This window comes from Sebastes umbrosus, chromosome 22 (assembly GCF_015220745.1).
Source record: "Sebastes umbrosus isolate fSebUmb1 chromosome 22, fSebUmb1.pri, whole genome shotgun sequence".
NCBI classification, from domain to species: Eukaryota; Metazoa; Chordata; class Actinopteri; order Perciformes; family Sebastidae; genus Sebastes; species Sebastes umbrosus.
Window position 1 is genome coordinate 15,117,653 of NC_051290.1, and position 26,701 is coordinate 15,144,353.

At 40.5% G+C, this 26,701-nt stretch overlaps 1 protein-coding gene across 2 annotated transcripts in view; it reads right to left on the reverse strand.

Annotated features, from left to right (window-relative positions):
* Positions 1-8,881: 8,881 nt before the first annotated feature.
* The window catches only part of rell1 (RELT like 1), a 28,376-nt gene continuing 10,556 nt past the window's right edge, over positions 8,882-26,701 (reverse strand). The window contains exons 3-7 of one of the 2 annotated variants that reach the window (XM_037759585.1): positions 22,584-22,655; positions 19,401-19,455; positions 15,169-15,417; positions 12,350-12,482; positions 8,882-9,970 (exon numbers count right to left, since the gene is read on the reverse strand). In XM_037759585.1, the coding sequence (XP_037615513.1) occupies positions 9,935-9,970; positions 12,350-12,482; positions 15,169-15,417; positions 19,401-19,455; positions 22,584-22,655 (545 nt within the window). In that variant the 3' untranslated portion in view covers positions 8,882-9,934. Of the gene's footprint in view, positions 9,971-12,349; positions 12,483-15,160; positions 15,418-19,400; positions 19,456-22,583; positions 22,656-26,701 lie in introns of both variants that reach the window. The other variant, XR_005205364.1, reaches the window with a different exon arrangement.

Below are 26,701 nucleotides of genomic sequence, written 5' to 3' on the forward strand. Positions count from 1 at the left end.
AATCCACCAAACTCTAAACTTGTCTTTGGGTCTAATCAGTGAATTTTCCGGTGAGTTTCTATGTTAACATAGTGAGCTAGTGATTAGCCAGACTGTAAATATCTATCGTTGCAACACTGTGGTTGTATAAAGAGAACCGTTGGAGGCGGAGCCCCGTTCATTCCTATGAAAAGCACCCGGATCTTCCTGCGATCTTCCACATCCATTGGACCCATAGAGCAGGCATAGTAGCGTCCGCTCGGTCATATGGCTCGGTCACAGGGTCACAACCGTCATGCTGTCGTCACAACTTTTAGGACCTAACGATTTAAATAATGGCTATTTTAGGTGTTCGTACTGGGAAGTTGATTTACCTCAAAAGAAATTATCCGCTGAGTTACAGACGTCTTTCCCAATGTAAGTCTATGGGAAAAAGTATTTTTGGGCCCAATGGTATCACGGGACGAACACGGAAGTTGTAGTACCGCCATTTCGCCACTACGAAAATTGGCATCAACGACCGACGCTCTTCCCGGGGGCTTGGCTAAAAAGCTACTATAGTTTTCTTCCATTTTGGACTCTGGCTCTCCGTCCCCTCAAAGGTCAGCTTCCAGGGTGGCTTGCTATTTGGTCAATGGCGCAAAATTGCAGGTCACAGCTCACCAAAGTTGAACTCGAGGAGAAAAATTCAAGCACATTTGCTTCGCCCCTGCAAGCGGATATATTAATCTGCAGAGGCTCAATTGGAATTTGAATTCGCCAGGAAATTTCACAGTTTTGAATGATTACTTTTGTTCACTTTTTCCTGTTATAATTCCAGTGCCTTTTCTTATTGCCATATTGCCATTTGCTCTAGCTTCAAAGCTAGAAGAGATTGTCCCGCACACGTCTTTAGTTCACTGTAAATTCACCGGATGACATGTTTATTTTGTATTTTGAGATGGCTTTCCTTGTATTAAATCTTTAAAATGTCAAAAAGCAAATGGACCCTCTTAGAGCTTCTGTGATTCTGAGTGGCATCAAATGCTTGTTTACGAGCGCTTCCCTACCTCCCTCTTCATAAACGTGTGCGATCGCTATGGGACTTTGGTGTTTAAGCTTCTCGCAATAGCAGCAAACAGAGCCTCGGCAGGCAGCGTCCAGGGCCCCGGTGCCTCGGCTAATTAACACCTTAGGGCTTTTCGCTTGAACCGGGAAGACTCACACTGAGCGCCTCGGAAACATCCACAACAGGCGGCACTGAAAAAAAGAAATCTCCTGATTGTCTGACTGACTCGTCGCGGCAGGAGAGGCTGTTAGCGTGTCTGTCTCCGTGTCTCCATCAGTGCAGGAGGTGGAATAGAGCCCCGACGATACCAGAATTAGCCCTTTCTTTGGACATTTATCTATTCATCTCACCCACTCCCTTCTATCTTCATCCCTCTTGCTCTTCGCTCGTCACTGTAATTGCTCACCACGGGTCTCACAATTACAGTGTGCTCTTTTTTAAGCCTGAAACTCGCTTCTCTCTGTAGTCGGACTTTGTTTTTCAGGCAGGAGTCGAATGCTTTTTGAGGATTTTTTTGAATTTATTGATTTATAAAAAACTCGTATTTTTCATGTATTTTCACTATTTTTCATTAAATCCCCTTTAGTTTCAAACTTCACAGCGATACCACATGAAACTCGAGCCAATTTCATGTCACATACAGCAAGATGTCACACAATGGGATCGACTGCCAGCCTCCAGGCCACGCTGAGGCCTGTGTGTGTGTGTGTGTGTGTGTGTGTGTGTGTGTGTGTGTGAATATATTCACAGTTTAGCTGAACATTTGATCCAAAATGACTCCGGGGAGATAACGTGTGGAGACAGTGGCGTGGCTGTTTAGTCAGCAGCCAAATCACAAGCCGGAGAACAAACGAACTCATTCTTCGGCACTGACGTCTTTCAAAAGAGCAAAACCGCATTGAAAACATGGCTGATTTAACAAGTGATTTTATGTACACTAGGGTTTACGGTCTTAACACTCTGAAGGGAACAAATCTTTGGAGATTGGGGTGGATGGGAAGGTATAAAAAACGCCAGACTTTCGCACAGTTTGTGTCCCGTGTGAAACCAGAAGTCAACGCTGATTTATTTGTCACGTTACTTCCGTACTTAAGTTTATTTTGAAAAGACTGGAGCATAAATTGACACGTGCGTCACGTGTTTCTGGACATTCATAGAAAATTGCACTAAAAATATGTTGCTGAAAGTGGTGCTGAGCGTCACGAAAAAAAAGGGAAATTCGTGTCTATGTACACGAATCAAATAAATTCATTTTCGTGACTATTTCACAAACTGCTGTGAGACTGCTGTATATTTGCATTACCTTGCATAGTAGCTGGATTCTCACGATGTCAGATCAGACGAGAATCAATACCTAACCTTAAACATCTTGCTAGAGTTATCTTCTTTGCACGACCAACATATCAGACCGAAATCCACCTTGTCAGGCTTCAAGTGATTGCGTTTCTGGCCGGCAAGCAAGATCACGGACCAATCAGCGTCCTGTGAGGATCTACTGGCAGCTATACGGGCGTGGCTCAGGTGTGTATGAGGCGACACGGAGAAGTTGTTCTAATCAATCGGCTCCTGAAGAGGATAGCGTAGATGCTGCAATAGCATATATCAGAACTGGAGAGTATTTCTTCATTGAAAGAAGAGAAAAGATGTTTTCTTTCTTCTCCTGACTGGCTTCGGCAAGAGTTTGATTGACAGCTGGCTCATCCAATCACCTACCAAGTATTTTTCTTTTTAAGTGCCTGCCCTTTTCCAAAACAGTTTCCAATGACGACTTCTCAGATGGTTTTGTATAACAAACCATCTGGTGCGCCAGATTAATACTTTGCAGTCAGTGTTAAGAAAGAAGTCACACCTGCACCAAAGGGTGTGTGTGTGTGTGAGAGAGTGTGCGATTGTTTCGTAAAATGAGAAAAGAACATTTCCATATATCCATGGAGCGTGATGACAACAGGATCTGAGTTCCTAATCAAACCAGTGACTCATCTTTTCATCAATTCACAAAACAACAGAGCTGAGCTCGGCTTGTGCGTCACCAGATTACTTTGATCCTTTCAAGGATCCACAGAAAAGGTAGATTATAGATAGGTAAGATAAATAAAATACATACACAACAGCTGGGGATTTATTTTGACACTCAGGAAGGTATCAAGTTTGAAAAAATAAAAAAGTGATGGGATAGAGATTAAACTCAACATATGTGGTGTTGGTTTGCGACTTCTTATAAATAATAAATGTGCATGATCACTTGTCATTTGGAAATCCATCATCTCCAAACACGTAACTTCTCAGAAAATAAGCCGGGTTTGTGCAGGATTTCAATGCATTTTTTGCTTTATAATGTGTTTTTAGAGAGTTGTATGCACTTATAGGGGTTTGAAAAATGGTATCAACCAATGTGGGAGCAGAAGATCCTTCAGCTTATTTGAAAGCATTCAAATTGTGAATAAATTACACATGATATCCCTGTAGGAATGCCAGAAATGAAAAGCTGCAAATCCATGTTGGCCTGCAACTTCTTCAAAGTAGAATTCCCTTGTAGTAAAAATAACTTAAAATAGAGGCTTTTGTTTGTTCATTATATTTTCATGAGCTCTTTTCAGTTTTATCCCCGTAATGATAAGCTGACAGTCAGCCTTGTTTTGGCAAAATGTTCTCTGAAGCACATTGAAGAGTTTAAGAGTCTAAACCCATCATGGAGAAGCATTTAAAGCACAAGGCTGGGATTAGTCTAAATTTCTCTACTGTCAACATATCCCATGAAAAGAACAAAACAAGAAAAGTGTCTGTCTCTCAATACTTTCTTTTTTGTGCAACTTGCAAGAACCAAGAGTTGACCAAGAATCTCAAATCTTGAGAAAGAAAGCCTTCAGTCATTCAGGTATTGAGTGAAAAAGCCAAGCTTCCTGTCCTCAGACCTTCATCAAGGTAAATGTCTGACAAAGGGGACTCTCAAGGCTTATAATGACGTCAAATGGAGTGCACCTGTGCTGCCTGATCTTGCAAGTGCACATGGGAAATGTAGTTCACCATTGCAGCTCCCAAAGGCATAAAAACTAAGAATACAACCATACAGAAAGCAATGGAGAAATCAAAAGAATAGAAATACATATCAGAAGTAGTCATCTTCAGTTTGTGTGATATATCTGTAGAGCTTCCTATGTATTTGAGACTTAGGAACAACAACTGTGAACTACATTTCCCATGTATACTTGCACAGGCAAGCACAGGTGAGCTCTGTTTGATCGTTCCCTCTCGTCAAACATTTGACCTGATGAATGTCTGAACACCGACACCTTGGCTTGTTGATGAAACACCTGGGTTGGATCAAAGTGCCTCACTTATTTAAGATTTTATGTTTTTGGTATTATCAACATTGAGTTGTGAGTGTCCAAAAACTATTAAAAACATAAATGTATAATATTAAATTAAATTAAATTAAATTAAATTAAATTCAAAGAAATATATAAAAATAGAAAAGTGAAAATATATATTTCTATTTATTTATTGTTATATTTTTCCCCTTATTTAATATTTTATGTATATGGTATTATCAGCATTGAGTTTTGAGTGTCCAAAAACTATTAAAAACATAAATGTACAACATAAACAATTAAATTAAATTAAATTAAATTAAATTAAATGAAATAGAAAAAAATAGAAAAGTGAAATTATATATATTTGTATTTTATTTATTGTTATATGTTTGTCCTTATTTAAGATTTTATGTTTTTGGTATTATTAGCATTGAGTTGTGAGTGTCAAAAAACTATTAAAAACACATAAATGTATAACGTAAAAAAATTAAATGAAATAGAAAAAAATAGAAAAGTTAAATTATATATATTTCTATTTATTTATTGTTATATTTTTCTCCTTTTAACTTTATATACAATGTATATATTTTCATGAGATTTCTTTATAATAGAAATATATATTACCAGACAATTTGAAAGCACAAAAAATCTCAAAAAGTGCCAGAGAAGTCCCATCAGAGATGCTCCGATGTTGATCATTTGTGTGTGAGAGACAAAAAAAAAAACTGAGTGAATGAACCCTGACATCCCCGTACGAAAGCAGGAAATGGAGTTCACCTTTCCATCTTGTTTTCCATTATAGAAGTTACCTCTCACTGTTACTGTCATCCCAGTGACTCACAGTAATCAATTCACCTCGCCGCGCCTCCAGATAACGGACACAAAAGTAGTTTTGCAACAAGCTAATTTGTGCCACAGCCTGCTGTGCGTTGAATGTAGATGGAGGCAAATAAAGAGCACTTGTGTGTCAGATTCCTTCATGTTGTTTTTATTAGGTCCATTAGGCAGCCGGCTGCAGAGTCCCCGAGGTGTGTGTGTGCGCTCGGTTAACATGTTTGTTTTTCTCAAGGCTTTGTTGGAGTTAATGATGTCAACCTTAATTGTGGCACACACACACACTTCCTTGTCTCAGAGGAACGGGTAGGACTGTATTTAAAGAGGAAATATCCACCTCAAACAGGATTATTCTTACTGTCTTGAAAACCTATTAATCAATGTCAACATGAAATGGTATCTTTCCCCTCTAAAATGTCTGGGAAAGAGCCCACCTTGTTTTGGAATTCGCCCTGGGAAATTAGCTAATGTTTTCACTCTGGTTAAATATTAAACCTTGTTGAAACTGAATTTCATTCAGTGCAAACGGCAAACCCCCAGTGCTGAGAAATGAAGCCAGAAGTGCAGAAAAAAACTGCAGTTCCTCAAAGCTACACTTCCGCCATTTTGGACTGAAAGCGACTACCGGACGCCATTAAACGTCACCTTACAAAGTGTCGTACAAGCGTAAAACAAGATTGTTTCTATTCAATTGTCATGTTGAACTAAAATGGCCTGTGTTGAACAATACAAATATTATAAATAGAATAAATGTTTTTGGTCCAAAATGTGGCGGTTGTCAAAAAACACCGGAGTTTCGTCTCTTTGCTTCTATACACTCTTGGCGACGACCGGAGCCACACCCACTTTGAGCTTCGCAGCAGCTCTTCAGAAACCTAAGGGTGACGTCACGGAGACTACGTCCATATTTTATACAGTCCATGATTCAGTGGTGAATGCTAAAATAACATAGCATAAAAGTAGCACAAGTAGAGAAGATAATTAGCTAAAAAATAGGTGCCATACTGTAATCTACTGGTCACATCAGACCAAGTGAGGATGTAGCAGCAAAGCCATTGAATGTATTGAATTGAGCAAAGGCGAGTTTTATTGCTACGAATACGAGAATGAAAGTCCAATTTGTGCTTTCAGAAGTTAAGGTCTTTGCACACCAAGTCCGTATTTTTTCGTCATCCAATAAAAAACGTTATACAAAGAAACCTTGCCGATGCATTTTATTATTCACTTTGTTGCGAACATTCTCAATATAAGACAAACTGAAGTGATTACATGGGTGCAATGCATAACGCGAGTCCCAAACGGGGCTATAACAAATAAATGACATTAGCAAGAAGCTACCGTTTAGCTGCCGAAAGCACAATCCCTACCGTCTAATCTTTTGGACGTCCTTTGTTTTGCGACAAACCCCCGACTCCAGACTGTTCTGCAAACACCTGCCACTTTAAATTCCGTCATTTTGGATGATGGCGTTTGCACGGAGGGTGGCTCTGACTGGACAACCCTATTTTAACTTTTGCAGGAAATAAAACACAGAAAATCTAACCTGTTTCGAAAACTTTAATGACGAACGGAAGTTTCGGAATCGCTGTGTAAACATGCGACAATTTCGGATGAATACGGAAGTGGTATGAGAAAGGCCTTTACTGTACATAGTGCTGCTTTAACTGTGGTTAAGATCCTGTTCTCCAGTAATGGCAGTCAAGTGTGAAAGCAGACTGGCATCACACTATTTGAGTTAAAGAAAGGTGGGCAGTGAGCCATTTCAGAAGGTCACTGCGTTTACGGGCCCTGATGTAGTTCAAAAGGTGTTAAACATTGACTAGACTTCCTCCCTCTGGTCCCAAATATTTCCCTAAAAAAAAAAACGCCCCCCCCTTCCTGAGCCAGAGCTCCATCCTCTTGGCTGATATCCAGCGACAAAGATAAGATGTGGGGCACTTAGCCTGGCATCGGCATGGGAACCCTGTCGCCTGGAGGCCTGAATAATTCAGCGCCCGAGATAAATTTACTGCTTATGAAGTCATGGCAAAAAAAAGACAGAACAGGGCTTTATTATTATCTATACCGTTTTTATGTGCATACCTAATTTCCTCTTAGAGTTGCTTTAATGTAGTGTGAGAAACCTTTCTTTAACGCCAGCGACACCCTCACCCAGAGAGAGCTAAAGTAAACACACCGGAGTCAATATTTGCACCAGGTTCTTGTGCTGCTTATTCATGTCCTGCACTGTCAACCGCATCTGTCTGACAGGTTTAACACCCCGAAGCTGTTCTCTGTGTGTGTGTGTGTGTGTGTGTGTGTGTTTATAAAAGGCAGGTTTGCTTTGAGCCCATACAGCCATGGTTGGGTTGACGTCACCTTGTGTGCTATCAGGGTTTTCTTTTCCACTGCATGTAAATGTTGCTTCCTCCCAGTCAACACTTTGAAAGTCGATCCTCCCTCAAGCGCTGTCAAATGACACCAGCAGCAGCTGCGTGTCACTCAAAAACTTGTTTAAGCGCGTCCTGGTCAGAGCAGTTAGGCATCTGTTCATAATTGAGCAGAAGTAATAACCGAAATTAGCAGATTTTTTATTGTCTCTTTGCGTGAGCGAACCCGACTCACAAGGTCAAGAGGAGACAAAAACGAGTCAAGGATTTGCTAATGCTCCAAAACACCTCTCCATCCCCATCTCATCTCCATTATCTGGAAATAATATGATAGAGAGCCCCGAGGTCGTCGGACTACCTACTCGAGATGAATAAGACAAATCATCTTTTCATTACGCCCGCGAAAATGGAAGAGAGAAGGAGCGAGGAGGGGTGCCGAGATGAGAAAGAATAGAATATGAAGACGGATGGTTCACAGAGATGAGGGAGAAGTTAGCCTGCAGGTCAGAGGACTTTTAATATCTCAACTGGTATACAGTGTATGATTAAATGACAACAATAAAGTCAATTAAATATTGTGGTTTGATATGTGTTAGTCATCTTTATTTCTTTCATTATACGATAAAAACACAGCAAAACTGTCCCAAAATATGAATAACAAGTATGTTTTTTTTTTTAAAATGAGGCACAATGAAATGACATTCAAAAAATACTAAGTTGGAAGGAAACATGCCTAAAATGATGTTTTGATCCCAGAAATCCGGGGAAATTATATATTTGGTTGATTAGCTCATGACGGCTGTAAGGGGCTACTCTTTAGTATCGCAATTCAATAAAGGACTTTTTAGTCCTACATTTCCCATAATGCATCTTTTCATGGTTCATGATTTGAGTGCTCCAGAGATGACGTATTTTTTGTAGTCCTACCAGAAAAGTCAGCGTCGCCCTGGGGTTCCCTCGACAAAATGCCAATGGGATTTCTTCCATTGGGTTTTGGATGATTGCGTAAAATAAGCTGTGTGGCGAACACACATTTATGATACACGTTTGTTCAGCAAGATATTCTTCACAAATGAACACCACTTTTACGATTTTTGAAGTGTGAATGCAATCACCAGAAGTGAAAAGCTAACGTTGGGCTATAAACGAACTACATGAACGCGAGTAAACACAACGAGGCTGTAAAGGCGGACGACTCGCCATGATGACGTTTAGTAGTCTCATTTAGCCACTTGTTAGCAACCGCCTTTTTTAAGACACATAAAGGCTTCAAAATTCACAAGTGGGGTATTTACGGATGTATTTTATGTCGTAGAACGAAACGTTAAAGTCTCTTCAGCTTGTGTTAACCACAGACCTTACCCATTGACTTCCAGACGAGGGAACCGGAAGTGCTAACATGCTAACTCATTTCCGTGTTTTAGGACTCATTCCTGTAGCAATCTATGTGGAGACCAAAACAAAGCTAGAAGAAGAGCGACATGATTGCTAATGTTGCTCAAAGTCTGCTGAATGTGTAAACAGGCAACTCTTTGCTAACACGTTCGCCAAAACAACATTATGAGTTGATAAAATGTTTTTTTTAAAAAACAACTAAAAGAAACAATGAATGCGGGCTTAAAGATTTAGTAATGCCTATCTGACACATGGGAAATCTGGCAGATCACCAGTGACCTTGAAGGGTTGGAGCAGACTGGCCTGTAAAATAACACTTTAAGAGAAAACAAAGAGTGAGCAGCCATGTTTGAATGTTCGACCCAGAATACTGCCCTCTCTTCTTTATTAGAGGCCAGACTGGAAGATAAACACTAAGGCACACTCTGTTGCTTAACTCCTATCACATCTGCTAATGCTCCAATCTACTTCCTGGTACTGTGACCGCTATTATCAGTCTGTTCCTACTTCCTGTTTGGGAATGACAACCTACAATTTAATCTCAGACTGGCTGTTTCTATATCTGGGGTGCAGTTTTATAAATTAAATGACCGATGACATGCAAAAGCTTTACCTCCACATTCACAGACATATGTACACACATCGTCGGCATATTGAGTAACAAGTCCATGGTTCAGGCTTCCTTGACATGAGTCAGCTGCCCAGCATAAACGCCCTTGAGTAAGGCACTATTGTAAATCTATATAAAAAGGAAATGGAGTGCATCACAAATAGATACACACTCCCCCTTTTCTGCTTGTAAAATAACTGGCTGTGACTCTGTAGGTCACTCTCGCCACCGTCGTCCTCGCCATCCGCAGCACTTTTGACTCCCCGCGGAGCAGGAATGTGGAGGGACGACTCCCCAGTCGACTTGGCTCCCTCCAGCGCTGATGTTTTAATGTCCTTGTTTGGGTTTGGGTTTTGTCCAGATGTTGTTGTTTTTCTCCTCTGGATTGCTATCGTTTCTCTTTGTCCACGTCGTCCGTCTGCTCCTGCAGAAGGAAATAATCTTGATTTAATACAGAATCATTAATAATCTCCAGATTATTCTGCAATCAGGTTTGTTTAACTTCTCGGGCTGAAGGCATTTTTTTTTTAAAGGCTTACTGCTTTATTTCTATTGTCTTACATTTCTTTATGTCTATATAAGAGCAATTGTAACGCCTTAATTTTTCCCCGGGGATCAATTAAATTATATATTTTGTGCATGTGAGGTTTCAAAACGACCTCCTGACAAAGGTTTAAAAAGAAAATGTCTAAATATGGTTTTAGAAAAATTATGTCTTTTGTAACTTTAGCCAACTGCGAATATCATCGTCAGTTTTCAACAAATCCGATCACCAAAATGTTGAAAATTTTGCAGATGATCGAATGTAACTAACAAACATATCCTCATACAACAGTTCGTATGATACCCCACGAAAAGTTTGCGTGCGTTTTCCTACAAATGTCAAGCAACACATGTCAATTTCCGCATTGTTTGATGCATACAGTCTTTTCAAAATAAACTTCCACCGTCACAGGAAACAACTTGGTTAAGTTTAGGCAACAAAACTAGTTAGGTAGGTGTAGGAAAAGATCATGATTTGGGTTAAAATACCTACCTAAGTGGCGTTACATAAGTACAGTAGTTACGTGACAAATAAATCAACGTTGACTTCTAGTTTCCTGGACGAAACACCGTTTGCCACTCTTTATACTTTCTGGTTCACGATTATGTGGATTAAATACACATTGATTTTGTGGGATATATACGAATGATGACAAATTATTTGGTCACAAAAGAATCTGAAAAGAAAATCAACCACGAGGACATTTTCTGTGCTGCGTCAACAGGAAGACACAACTCCTCTGCATACTAAACAATAAATTAAACACCGAGGAGAGACGAGCGGAGGCTGTTCATGATCACCTGGAGCATTGCAATATCATAACCAGAGTTTCCTGTGATGTAAACAGAAAACAGCAGAGCTGGAGGCTGATTATTGCTGCTGGTTGGATTTTTCAGTGGCTCTTTATCATGAATGTTTAAACACTTTATTTAGCTACAATCACATTAACTTTACCTAATACAATGAGTGACATGTAGGCTATGTCTGCTGTTTTTTGTTCAGTGTTAATATTTTTTAATTTTCTTTTTTTTTTTTTAGTTTTATGATTGTTATTCTAAATCATGGACTCGCAGGGCATCTTCTTTTTTCTCAATGTTATACATTCTTTGGGGATTTTGGTGTTTTCGTAGTAATTTATATACTGGCTCTTTATTTGATATTAGGAGAGTCTATACAATAAAGTTGACTTGACTTCTGCTTTCAACATGTGTAAATGTACTATATACTGTCGTATATAAGCTATTTTTTCAGGAAAATAAAATAAACATTTCTTAGCTCCAGCTACTCAAATGTGAGGATTTGCTGCTTCTCTTTTGCTTAGGCGACAGTAAACTGAATATTGTTTAGTTTTGGAGTGTTGGTCGGACAAAACAAGACATTTAAAGAAGTCAAATTGGGCTTTAGCATATAGTATCAGTTATTTTTCACTATTTTGTGACATTTTATAGACCAAATAAAATAAAAATTGAAAGCTTAAAGAGGACCTGTTATGTTTTTGTGCTTTTTCCTTTTCCTTTAGTGTGTTATATAGTTTTTTTGTGCATGTAAAAGGTCTGCAAAGTTACAAAGCCCAAAGTCCAGCCAAAGGGAGTTACACTGTTCCTGAACTGCCTGAAACGCCTTGATTGAAGTCCTGCCTTTTCCTCCGTAACATGGTGATGTCACCAAGTAACACATTTGCATAATACCTGCCTAGCGGCTAGTTTGGCACGCCCTCAAACAAAGCTAGTTAGAGCGGAGTTGGAGCGGAGTCCTAAGAGTTTGGTTCGGTTGACCAATCACAACAGAGGGCCAGGTGACCAATCAGAGCAGACTTGGCTCAAACAGAGCATGCAAACATGTTCTAGTAGAAACCCAAAATATAAGTATGCACCTGAAAATAAGCATGATAGGTCCTCTTTGAAACAAGAAAATAATCAGCAAATTCATAAATAATGAAAATAGACAGTTGCAACCCTGACACAGTTACAATACATATCAAAATAGGTGCTAAATGTTGTGTGCTGTTAATTATCAAAGCCGTAACATTCTCTATTTTTTGTGATATTTAACAATTTGTCGACCAACGCATAAAAAGGCAGGATGTCACCATGAGCTGTGAACATGCTCATTATTAAAACAGCATGGACAAGCAAGTATGCACATGTTGAATACATAAGCAACACGTATTTATACACAGGGTGTGTATCAGCTGGGAGGAGCCCGATGGGAGACGAAGACAAAGCAGGACACAGATGAAGAAGTTTCCAGGATACAGACCTGCTGGGACTCGGACGTCGTCCGGCTCTTTGGCTCCACCTCCGTAGGAGACGAAGGAACGCTCCCGTTGGAGTCTGATATTAGCAGCGTCCGCCTCTCCCGGGTTGGTTTTTCACACTTTGTCACCCGGAACCTGCGAGGCGAAGAGAAAAAACAACAAGGTTTTTATTGTTTTTGCAGTCTGGGAAATGAGAGCTGCAGAGTTGGCTCATTAAATCAAACTCCTGCTCTTGCTGCATGTGGGAAACCACTGGCCGAAATGTGCAGCGTATACTGTTGAACCCTTTCAAGAAAGTTTTAAAAACGATCCCGGTGGGTTATTATTCTAGGTCAAAATAAAGTAAAACTTAGCTGCCCATCTCCGCTGTTGTTGTTGCTTCTGCTTCTTCTCACTGATAATACACACCTTAACTTTACACCTCGCTCTCATCCACCCAGCCACTCAAAGGCACCTGTGCGCAAACACACACACACCCACTCACATGCTCCAAAGCTTTAATTAAATCAGCAAATGAATATTCGTATCCAGGTCATGCTGACCCCTCCGCGTACGCAGCCATTCATCTGGGTGTGCAAATGAAAAGCAACCTCTCTGCATCCCAATCAGCTCGCAGCAGGACATTAAGGATGAGGAGAGCGCTCGCTGCGTGGCGGGGATGAGGCTGAAACGCTTTCCTGGGTTCACTAGTGGACTGAGGAATATTCTCTTTACTTTAAACATCTTGGACACAGTTTTAATAATGGTAGCATACTGCCAGGCGGTAATTCCTAATGTGGAGTTTTTGTCTTAAACCCACTTTCAAACACTGGAGAGCAATGGAAAAGGGTCCATCTTTTAAGGTGCTCTAAACGATTTCCAGAGCATTAATACAGCAGCAAACAACTATTTTGCTATGTAAAGATATAGAGGAGTAATGTCTACCTGAGCAGAGAATGAAGTCATTCTCCCTCCGTGTGTGTTGTAATCCGAGCTTCTCTCTCTCTCTACTTTGTTGACATAGTATGGCCGGTCACGCACGCTTTTTGTGCATGTTCATGCATGTGAGTGTGCTCCACTGGCGAGCTGCTCTGCACTGCTCTCATACGGTGGTTACAGGGGAGAACCAGAAGGTGGGAAGCGTAGCACCCAGCCTCTGGTCACCTCACAAACAAGGATGTTTTCTTAAATTTATAACCCTTAAGAGTTTTCATAAAATCAACCCCCTTTTTGATACCATATGATCTATATTTTTTCAGCAATAGCAATTCAATGTATTTACATTCAGTAATTATCTCTCTATATAGCAGCTTTCATTGTTAGTGGCGGAGTACAACATTTCCGTGACGGATTTAGATTGCCTTCACAAGCATGAGGGAGTCACAGGAAAAAGATGCATGCATGTAATCCAGCAGTTTTATCTCATCGATATCAGCCTCACTGTACTGTACTGTTCACTCGCTTTACTAGTGTTGTCAAAAATATATCAATACTGAATATTTGAAACAGTTTCAATATTCATTTTCCACAGTATTGATACACAGGTACCAGCTGCGCTTTCTGCTCTCTCTTCTATCCGACAGCGAATTGACACACACTTATCTTTTAATAAAAATCGAAAATTTGATGCCCTCAATGTTTTTCCCCGTGGTGTCGAATATTTTTCAAGGTATCGTATCGAAGTTATAAATTCCAGTATCGCGACAACACTGCTCTTTACACCGCATCAGAGCTGTATTAAATTACTGCTAATGCAAACAGAATATCCTTTTTCTGCTGCTTCACATTAAAAGCGTTCAACTGACAAAACACAGGGTGGCTTTTATTGTGAAGCAGCCACATGAGTCTTACCAGAAAGAGGCGCATATTGAACGACTGGGAGCTACAGAGAACAGCACACTGGAATACATACAGGTAACATATTCAAAATGCAACACTAGCTAACGCCCAGACTCTGGTGAGAACAGGAGAACTCCTGCATGTTTCTGATCAAAAAAGGAAAATATTTTTAGTACAAAAAGTAGTGTAAAAAAAGACCCACACACTGTCAACCACTTGGACTCACAATAACAGCTGTTCTTTTGTTCTTTCACAGTTTATGATTTGACGCAAGACTTTCTGGAGAACTTTGTAGTGATTGTTGAGTACAAAAGAAGCAAAATCAGATGCTTTGTGAGCCCTAAAATACAATTAAATTCAGGAATCAAGCTTTCAATAAAAGATATAATGTGTCCAAGGACTGAGCTTTCCTAAGGCCTTCTGATGAAGAAAGTCTTGTATGATGGGAGCGCCAGCATCTGTTTGAAAATCCATCATAATGAGTTTGGAAAAAGGCTACACTTTGTTGAAACGGTGGACGGACAGATGTGGTCAACAGGGACCCACTGATATCTCTCCAGATTCTGACTGGCCGGGGAGGTGTGGGCCTCTCCTGTTTAATGTATTTTTAACAGGGGCTGTTGCTATGGAGCAGCGGCTCCACAACAACACAGGTTAACCACTGAAGCTTCGCACTAAACCTCAACACAGTATATGCAGCATCTATTTTCCCAGGCTTCACCCTGACTGTGCAACATGTGCATTTTCCAGGTCACTGGTCTGGTGTCAAAGTGCACGGCAATCTTAGTCAGTGTAATTAAGTGTGGATTTTGTAGGGTTAATGTTTGATTGTTAATGTTGTGTGTGGACTAATATCTAATATGCCTTTGGGTGCAAACTGCTTTAATGTATATATATGATAATTAAAGCACCTTATGTGGTACGATTCTATAAGAAAATCATCGTAAAAACTCTTTTTGTTTTCTGCCTCCTCGACTCAAGACACACACACACACCTGCCCACCTGCCCACAGCCAGGACCGTGACCTCTCCGAGTTGGCTGCGGCGCTGCTCCGTCTTGCGGGCCGACGGCCTCCTCATCAGCGGCCACTTCTTCTGGCTGCAGCGGGTGCAGATGTTCTTCTGGCCGCCGAGGCCGCCGATGGTGTGCAGGTGGCTGCAGGTGTGCTTGGCCGCCCACGGGGGCGCGCCCGGCGATATGGGAGTCATCGGAGGCGTCGGGGTGTTGGGAGAGGTCGGGGTGAGCGGAGGCCTGAAGACGGAGGGAGAAAGAAATCAGTGTTCAAGTTTGGTGGCACAATTGTTATCAATAAATGACACATTAAAGCACATTAATTATGAGTGTGTGGCCTACTTGGAGAGCACAAGCCAAATAATGCAGCCCCTGAACAATAACCATGCAACAAAGAGGGAAATTAACCGAGAACTATCTTATAGGTCAGCAGAATGTTTCGACATCTAAACATTAAATTGAACGAAAAGTAGTCGTCTGTTCAGATCAGCTGTCACAAGTGCTGCTTTGAGAGGAGGGAGACCTTTCACACACTAACAGCTGACCTACATTCAAAAGCAGTTTTCATTTTACAGAGATGAATTCGGCGGCAGCGCTTCCTTTATCGCTGCAGAAATGACACATGGTTATCTCGTATCTTCAAACAAATACCGACGAGCTCTTTGAGAGCGATCGCTCTGAAAGATGATTATGTTTAAACAGTAATAACGGAGAGGGATTGGTTGGACATCCGATCAGTTGAGAATTAGCTGTAAAAAAAAAAGAAGGTGATACGCCGCGTGCTGCTTCTCTCCACTTTCGTACAGTATATTTATCTTAGAAGCGAGCTAACAGGGACTAATTGAGGCCGTCTGTTTGAGCACTCGCGTCGTTTTTCACGAGAGGAACTCTGTGTGTGAATGTTTTATGACCCCGGAGAGCAGCTCCTTCACATTGTTTACACACAAAAGGTAGAATAAACAGTGTTCCTACTCACTGACATGCTCGTATAATATATACAGTATGTAGAACTGTGCATGTGTGTCAGGGGACCGACAGCATAATGAGTCACATATCTTTGATCTGTGTCAGGAGGAGGAGGCAGAAATGGACTCTTATTGTAAAGAGGGATGCTACGAAACAGTATATGGCCACAAGTATGTGGACAGCTGAACATCACACCCAATTATTGAACACCTCGTTCCAAAAATGTGGGCGTTAATGTGCTGCCGTAACAGCCTCCACTCTTTTAGGGAGGCTTTTCATGACACCTTGTCAGACCCCTGGTTCCTCCTGTCGAAACCATAGACTGTATAAAATATGGACGTAGTAAAAATTCCCCCCCTACAGTTGTCATGAATGGAGAAATTAGCTATAGAGACCAAAACTGTCTGTTATACCAGGCTGTAAAAAGGTTTATTTCTGCTGTAAAGTTGGACATTTTAACATGGGAGTCTATGGGGATTCACTCACGGCCATTCGAGGAACTGCAGATTTTGGCACTTTGCTTCATTTCTCAACGCCGGAGGTTGCTGCTTGGTCGAAACTCAAGGTCAAGTTACAGAGTTTCTCTAAAAGGTTCTTGGTCCCCTGGGAAAGTTCCTGCAGCATAACAGCCTTGTCCAAACCAAAAATACACAGACTTGACACAAGGGGTGTCATATTTGTTAGTGTAAACTGGTGGTTCCCTACCTGGGGGTCAGGACCCCACAAGAGATTGCAAGTCAACTTTCATACACACATATTTGTGCAACACAAAATGATGTTAATTTTTTGGAGATATGTCTCTAATCTTTGCATTTTTTTCCCCTTGCAATAATCATAGACGTTCCATGCAGGGTTGGGCGATATGTTAATATTTTCCAACCGGCCACCGTCAGCCCAACAACCTGTGATTGCCGATATTTTCGCACAGGTGTGTGGCACTACAACTGCTGTAGTTTCAGTTGAGAGATCAGCTGTTGGAGCGGCGGAGCATCGTAAAACTCACTTCATTCAAACTTGACAGAAACAAAATAAAACTCAAAGCTGTCTTGGTTAAAAACAATATTAAAAAAAATAAATCAGCCAAGAAAAAAACCACCGACAATAGCCGATATATTCGTCCAATCGCCCAAATCTATTTTCAGGCCTTTTTGAAAAGTAAAAATCAGTCTTTTGATGAACTGGTAAAAAACTGGTAGACATATGCAACCAGTGAGATGGGGAAAAACGAGCCGACGTCGCTTTGCTTTAAGGTTTCACAAGCCAAAAATGTTGGTGTAAACAATGTGTGAGTACGTGCATCTCAAAAAATATGCATTTATGATCATGTGCGGCCGAGCGTGAGGATTCCTGACGAGCAGAGGTATGAATCATCAGGAGGAAGAAAAAAAAAAAAGACATGGCAAAGCAAAAGGGAGATGGACTGATGTGAAGAACAGAGAGCATCTAGTGGGAAGGGGACTGAGGGACGGTGACGAGGAGGCTGGAGTACTGATGGGGAGAGAGCAGCACCGAGGCGAAGGGTAGTTAAGCACCAAATCTGGAGAGGCAGATAGCGAGGCCTGGCCACACTACAGTCACTCTCCTTCTGGTAGTCTCTCTCCTTTTTCCTCCCTCTCTTCCTGCCTGTCTGTCCATCTCCCCTTCCCCCCTTAAGTGTCCCATAAATTACCCCCAGCACCGATACCCCTCTTCCCCCCTATTCCTCCATCTCTAAGTGATCCACTGGCAGACAGCCCAACCTGGCTGGGAGAAAAGATATGAAGAGTAACAGCGAGAGAAAGAGGAGAGTACTACAGAGAAGCCATTTGAACAAAACAAAAAAAAGTGAAGGAGAGAAAAACAATATGTGGGAAAAGAGATTTGGAGAAAGAATGAAGAGGCGAAACACATGAAAGTGACGTCGGGGGAAAATGTGTGCTACTGCAGATTTCTGCTGATTCTTCCAGGACGCCTGATGTGACTGAGCAGAATGCTTCAATACCTTAATACGCTCCTGCCATTTATCCACGTTGTTTCTTCACAACAAAGGAGAACATCTCCGCTCTCTCTTTATCTCTCTCCTTTTTCCTCCCAGAACAATATGTAGCGGGACGGGAAAGATGACAGGAGGAGAGAGAGAGAGGGGGGAAAACATACTCCACTAACTCGATTTACTCACACTCCTCTACTGTCACAGGCTTCTCCTCCTCCTCCTCCAATCTGTCTATCAGCCCCGACTCCGCTTATCTCGCCGGCGAAGCAGAGTGAAGACGTCTAATCTCAGCTCGTACCGTACAGCTCCCGTTCCTTATGATGCGGGGTCGTTTCAAGCGGGCGGCCTTTTGATTTGAGATGTGAATGTCAAAATGTGAATGAAATCAATTTTTCGAGGGTTGATTGATTGATTTTACGCTATTAATAAGATCCTGGACATCAGACGCAGACTAGGGCTGCAAATAACGATTGAAACTTCGCTTTTTGACCGCTAGCTTCATCATTGTTGCTACGCTTTTCCATTCGATTAGTTGTTTGGTCTATAAAATGACAGAAAATGGTGAAAAATGTTGTTTCCAAAAGCCGAAGATGACGTCCTAATAGGTCTTGTTTTGTCCACAACTCAAAGATATTCAGTTTACCGTCATAGAGGAGTAAAGAAGCCAGAAAATGTTCACATTTAAGAAGCTGGAATCAGAGAATTTTGACTTTTTTTCTTTAAAGAAATGACTCAAACCAATCATCAAAATAGTTGGTGATTAATCTAATAACTAACTGATTAATCGTTGCAACTCTAATGTGATATAAAACAGGGAAAAGCATCAAACCTTACATTTGAGAGGCTGGAACGATATGATAAATTAACCAATTGTTTCTAACTAATGCAGGCTGCCCTATTTGTAAAGCCTCTAGGACAAAGAAAACCTTTGCCCAATGCGCTCTTTTTTAAGTGTCACTGTGTTCTGGCTGAGAATCCAATAAGGAAACAAGCCAACAACTGTGCTCAATATGCTTTAATAATCCCACAGTCTAGTGATATGGGGCATGGTAGCATTTCGGGGAAGAGTCCCCAGCTGCTCGCCCTCAATCAAACCCTGCCAATCTGGAAAAGTATCAGAAGAGAAATGTGGCCTGATTGCCTTGTTGTGTTCATTTCCTGCCCTGGCTACTCTCATTTCAGTCACTTCAGCCACTTCAGCTGTGACAACCAACAGGCTTCCAAGGAGGCTTATGGTGCCATCTGGTGGTCGCAGATGGGAGAAACCACACGAGAGGACACTCACCCATCAGAGTCGATGCTGTTTTCACAAACCATGGCTTTCAGAGCGTCTGTGTTTGCTGAAAAGAGAGAGAGAGAGGGGAAAAACGTTACACTTATGCAGATAGGAGAAAGGGAGAGGGGGAGAGAGGAAGGGGAGATAAAAAGTAGTGTGGGGAATTAGCGAGGAGAACGCTCCAGTGACTTCAAAAGCAGAGCGCTTATTGAAAGATGGTTACAACAGATTAACCCCTTAACACAATTAAAATGGCACAATTACTGCGCAACCTCAGGAGAATGTGACGGACCGGAAAAACCTTTATCGAAGCAAGCAAACGCCAGAAGAATATGACTCTGGAAAGTGTAACTTCTGTAGGAATTTGGCCAAAGGGACATAACGTTTTTTTCTTACACACACGAACAACAATTCCGCCCAACTTCTGCCCCCCAGACAAAGTAGCATCAACACACAAGAGACAACAGCTCAGGTATAGATTTGCATAATTTGCTCTCAGAGACAGATTTCCCTAAGGCCTGGCCGCGATGCATTCACTGACTTGCCTGTGAGCACGCTGCAGTGCGTGCACAGATAAAGGAATTAGTGCATAGAAAAAGGGGGGAGATGTACCGAGCGGTACGGAAACACAGAGATGAGTCACGTATAGGTGAATGTGGAGGTTTAATGTTATGGTTTCATCTAAAAGTGCATGGACGTCTGACTCAACGCTGTCACCCGGTATCATCCGAATATCATCCAGTACCGCAGGGTGCACCCTCGGTAGCTGCTAGGGCTGGGACGATTCACCTACCTCCTGATTCGATACTATCACGATACTTGGGTGGCGATTTGATATTATGATTTATTGCAATTTTTGTTAACTTTTTTTAACACGAGATCATGGGAAAAAGTTAAATTATACACTTCTAGGGACTTTTACTTTGAAAAATATCTAAATTAATACAGTAAGAATGTTTGCTTTTCCAGTTGACTTGCATACATACACGGAGCTATGTGGGAAACGAGGCATAAATGTAACACTAGGTTTCAGTTTGGAGTCATTAAAAGGCCCTGAAAACATATTTTCCTAATCAGTTTACTAAACTTGAGTCTTACACGAATGCACCATTTAATTTCCTGCTAAAGTTATAACAGTTTTGGTTATTTCACATGATAAGTTTTTGTGTTTTTGTCCTGCTTTACTCACTGCTTTGAAGTGGGCAGGGCTCAATTGGAAAAATGTGATGTCACATGTTGTTCTGCACCAATCAGAGCTTAGCAACATTTGAATCAAAATCTTATGACAGTTGTGGGATTGTTGGGGTTGGGATTATGTTGCCAGGGCCACTGTCCGTTAGATCTGATCAAACCACACCCACACAGTCACATAGTGTTAAACTATAGCTTTCAAGACTTTTATTTTTGATTATTTGGTCATAAATATGTACAGAACAATCAGAAAAGTTTTCAGGGGATTTAAAAGGGGAAAAAATCCCCCCTTAAACACCTCTATATTGAAAGAACAACTATTTGTTATGAGCTGTATATTTCCAGATCCATTCAGTTATTTATTTTATTACTACAGATACCTAAGGCCAAATGGAGATAATGTGACATCAATATATGATGAATATATCTTCCTTTCTATCTTTCAGAAATATTGAATTATTGAGTGAATTACAAGAAAACAGAAAAGTGAAGGGTCATTTTTATGCTCCGGGTGATTTTATTTTGAAGTCTGTAGTGTAGTGATGCTAAACGGACATCCAATGAAAACAAGTATGACTGTGCCAGCACTGTGATGCCTCTATTATTTTAGATTATCTGTAGATGGCAGTCTTTTCCCAGCCATAAAGCTGACTACTGCTCCTCATAGCGACTTCTCAGTTCTATTATGTCTATTTATACACAAACTGCTGCTGCTGCAGCTGGTGGAAAATCACCCCACTGTGTCCCAGATTATTATTTCCATGAAAAATAACTGAAAATAGGTTTTTAAAATAGCCAGTATTGACGCTTTCCTACACTTTTCTAGGTTGGATGTTGAAAGGTTAAAAAGCAGACATTTACTGTTTTATAATACAGACTATTTTGGTAGTAGGACTCCCAAACCACGCCACGTCTCCGGAGTGACATTGTGAGGGTGAGTCACAGCTAACGGACTCCGGCTCTACAAACATTGTTCCTAAAAAAAAAAAAAAAAAGGCAGTGATGAGTCAGCTCAAAGCTTAGAGCCTGTTGAGGGGTGGACAGAAAAATCAACACAGGACAGATGGCCAGATACCAAAACTGGACAATGCTGCCTTCGTGGGGTTAGACAGTATGTTAGTCATCTGGATACGATATGAAGGATGGTTTAGACTGCACTGTTTAGGGATCAATGTTCACGGATCAGCTGTATCCTTTAGTTCCTGTACTTAGAAACACTTTCAGGCCAATAATATTACTTTAACATGTGTCTGTTTTTTAAGTAAACTAATCCAGATGGTGATTTTTTCAAATAATAATATAATAAAATGGTAAACTGAAGCTGCAGGAACTTGATTTTTTGTGTTTTTGGTGGGGTAACTAAACACTCAACCTGCACAATATCATCAATATTTCTTTCAGTAACTCTCTCAACAAATAATTCAAATGAAACAGGAGTTCCTCCGTTTCCTTTTTCTACCTTTAAACCAAAGTTGTGTACTTGCAGATAGTTCAATAGGACTCCGCTGCTGTGGGAGGTTTATTAGCCCCGAGGGAAATACTGTAATATACACTGTCAGGAGAGGCGTGTGTGTGTGTTCGCACTAATCAAACCGACACAATGCATTGATCCTTATCTATCTTGTTGCCGCTTACAAAACTCAGCTGAACAAAGAAACTGCAATTACGCGGTAGAAGGAAGAACTTCATCTTCCAGCTCAGGGAAATTATTTCAATTTACAGGAATAACACAAGCTATTAAGACACTCCTGCGCACACACATTGTCCTTGGAAATTCCTCTGAAGTATAGCTAGATTGTCTTCCGAGAAAGATCGTCATTCCTGACTAACTACAGTCCCACATGGACACTAATGCCACTGCCGAGAAACTGACACACTCGTCCTTCCGGAGTAGTGTGTGATAATAACTTGACCAAACATGAATGGATTGCAGCTGTAATAATGACGTCATGCACAATGTGTAATGCAAGACAATGATTTAGTCTTTTGTTTGACACATACCTTCATTTTTCATGATGTAGTTGACAATCTGCCCGACTGTGTCGTTGTTGTCACTGAAGGTGTCATTCATGTCTGGAAGATGAGCAGAAAAATACAATTAGAAACACTTAAATAATCAAGTGTGTAATAAGCATTAAAAATTATAATATCCTCAAGCAAACACGTTAAAAGGAAATTCACACTGTATATTTCTGTGTGCACCGCAGTAAAGCAAACTATACAGCCAAAACGCTTGTTTGTAAATGTGTTATACTTCAGGCGTGGCTTCAGGGCTCCCTTTTACATCGTAAGCGCTAAACATGATCGCCCATAAAATCACAATTCAAGAGCGCTTTGTTAATATTACAACTTGACAGCACTCCCATAGGTTTCACTGTTTAACTGGAGTAGCAATGCAATTAATTATTTAGAATGGAAACCCACACATGGACTCATGGAGCATTATGTTTGCCTATTAACAGAGATACAAGCTGGGTAATATATTGATGTAATATATGGCGCCCCATGAGAAAACCACGACAGTAATCTCTGAGTGGCTATTTATATTTTTTATTTATTATATTATTATTATTTATTTAAATTAATTTTTTGTATCTTTTTACTTATTTTTTTTTGCTTTTTTCTAGTGTATTTATTAATTTTCAATTTCCTTTATTTATGGACTTTATTTCTGTTACTATTCAAGGTGCATTGTAGATATTATCTCTGTATTGTTGGCTATTTAACTTTATTTATCCATGATTTAACAGATGGATGTGTTGGAGGTTTCCTTTCCCTGTACAGTTAATGTTTTATTCATTATTGATGATCAATAATAAATCAATAAAAATTGATAAATCAATAAAAAAGACCTTCGAAAGAAACTTGCATTCATGGAATTTTTGACCATTTGGGGGCAATGCAACAAGCTATAAACTCAACAATTTCCACAGCTCTGCCTTCATGTGACCATCATATGCCAGCCCTGTCTCTTAAAAATCATGTTCCCATACCATGAAAATGCATTGTGAAATACGTTTTGAGGGAAACATATCCTGTGGCAAATTACATGCGTTTTTGCTGTATCACAAATATATTTAGAATGAAGGTCCATGTAGGGAGGAGGTCGGGATGGTGGATGGGTCAAACAAACATCGGACTTTCGACCAGGAGACTGCTGTATATGTCCCATGTGAAACTAAACCAAGTAGTTTTGTTGCGATTTTGTTGTGTTTTGTTTCAATTTCATAGCATTTTGTTTTTTATCCAAACATAACAAAGTAGTTTTGTTGCATTTTTTTAAAGCTGTCAATGTTAATGCAATAATAACGCGTTAACGCAAATTCGTTTTAACACCACTACATTTTTTAATTGCATTAACGCAACTTGCGGGCTCAGTTTTAAAACTAGAGTGAAGATCATAGAGTGAAGATCATGTCATATAATGAAACTAGAAAACTTAAGGAATCCATCGGTACCAACCAGGTCATACTAGCTTGTTGTGAACAAGGCTAAATAATGTTCCAAACTTGCGCTGTAGTTTTGCGAGAAAAAACTGTCATTGCCATTTTTAAAAGGGGTCCCTTGACCTCTGACCTCAAGATATGTGAATGAAAATGTGTTCTTGAGTTTGCCATGTTATGATTTGAGCATATTTTTTTATCCTAAACGCAGTATCTGTGAGGGTTTCTGGACAATATTTGTCATTGTTTTGTGTTGTTAATTGATTTCCAATAATAAATATATACATACATTTGCATAAAACAAGCATATTTGTCCACTCCCATGTTGATAAGAGTATTAAATACTTGACAAATCTCCCTTTAAGGTACATTTTGAACAGATAAAAAATGTGATTAATCACAATTAAATATCTTAAATCAATTGACAGCCCAAATTGTTTTGTTTCGTTTTAATTTACAATGTTAACCATGTATTTAAACTGTTTAAAAGGGCAACCGTAATACATGCATATGCACATATCCCTATAAAAGGTGAAATCATAAACGGTCTTCCTTCTGATTGACTACATAGAAACCTGTGTATGAACCCTTCCACCCAGCACACACCCCTGCGAGGCACTTCCTAGAGCTTCCTGTTGACTGCTTCCTGAGCTTTTCCTCCGAATTCTGATAAACACAATACTCTCCAAGCAATTTATGGGCGTCTTCTGGTGTGTTTTAAACCTGTGCGATGTAAAGGGAGCAGCTCACAACTTCCTATTAAAGTCAGTGAAAGAAACAAAAGCAGAAAGAGGAAACCTGATACTGAGACTGGATGAACTGAATGAGTGAGAGAACACAAAAGCAATTTTTTTGTTCCTACGCTTTTGTTTGTGAGAGAGAGAAAGGGTTGGGCGCGTTGCAGCAAGACACACACAAGCAGAGACAGCAGGGGAAAACCCTGATGCATTTATGACTATTGTGCAGCTGGCAGGGAGCTCACATCAACACCACAAGACAAACCAGCTTTCATTTTCCAATACCACTTAACATATGAGGTAATATTTAATTCAATTGAGGGATCAGGGCAACATTGGAAATAGTGGAGACGTGATGTGCCAGGGGGAAAACTGAGAGGTCTGTTGTATGATAACAGATAAGTGAGAAAGGCAGCACGGACTCTTTGCAGCATGGTGTAAACAGTTCACTCCTTCCAGAACATTTCCCATGCCTGTGATTTACCCCAGGGCAACACAACGACGTCAGAGGTTTCATGTCTGCATATATACAATCAGGAAAGGCAGAGCGTTAACCTCCTTGCCACATACCATACTAGCAAAAAGTGACATGACAGATGCAAACCGAGCCAAGAGAGTAAACTTCTTTTCACTTTTCAGTACGCCGAAGTTCAGAATTTCAACTCCGACAGGCCGGAAAACTCATCATCACGTACACAACGCCCATAGCAATTAAACATTATCTATCTATAGTTATCATTACGAGCCGTGGGGAAATTAAAGTGCCGAGACTTTCTTTGTTTCGCTTCACTTAACACACCCTTTAGTTGAGTCAGAACATGAGCGGTGTGAATGCCAAACGTCTCCCTGGGTTTCCATTGGCCTCCACTCCTTAAAAAGACAGACGCAGTAAGAGGAGCATGGCTGAGATAAGGCTGTGGCTTATACCAAAGACAATGGTAAAGTCAGCTGTCAGTATAATCACATGATGACTTCCTGTAAATAAGCAGATTTCTAAAGCCTATGTTTGTGATTTCACAGAGGTTTTTTTTCTGAAGATTCGTTCTTCAGCGTAAACATTGAAAACCACCTTCTTAAATGACGGTGCATTAAATAAATAACTATTCCTTAAATAAGCTCTGCTATACGTAGGATTTTAGCTTGTTTTAGTATCTAATTTTGAAGAAAGGAGCCATTCACATCACACAAGACATCAGTCAGTACCTGGCGCGCAGCAAACTCATTAGATTCAGGAATGTAGTACAAGTCTGTAAGTACTAGAGGACAGGCGGGAGCATCGAGTGATTTTATTGCATCATCGCTGACCTTGAATCTCACCATCACATGATGGGAAAATGGAAAACCTCATGCAGAGTAATGACTAATTTGGAAAAAACAACCTAAAAGAAATCGCCCTTTCAGCATTTAGTTTTCCATCTGCTCATTGATGTGTGACATCCCAGTCTGAGAGTCTGGCACGATATTGAATATCAGTTAATGTTTCACTTGATTGGAATTTTTCAGTTCACATGCTGCTGTTGTGAAGCAAAGAGGGAGACAAGGTGGAAAAGAAAAGTTTCATAAAATCGATGTATCTACATTCTGCAATTCCCCGGTCTCTCTCTATAGAAGTCTCCATTGTTAGTGGCAGCTGCCGCGTGAGGTGAAAGAAACAAGGCAGCATGTAATCAAGCGTTGCTTGTTCTTCATTTTATCTTGTTGATATCAGTCTCACCGTTTACTGTTCACTCTTTCACAGCTGTATTAGAACTAGTATATTACGTTACTGCTAATGCAAACTGAACATCCTACTGCTTCACATTTAAAGGAGGACCTATTGTGCTTTTGTGCTTTTTCTATTCCTTTAGTTACTCTCCCCCACAGAAACTGCTCCTGAACTGCCTGAAAGGCCTTGCCTGAAGTCCTGCCTTTTATTGCATAACGTGGTGATGTCACCAAG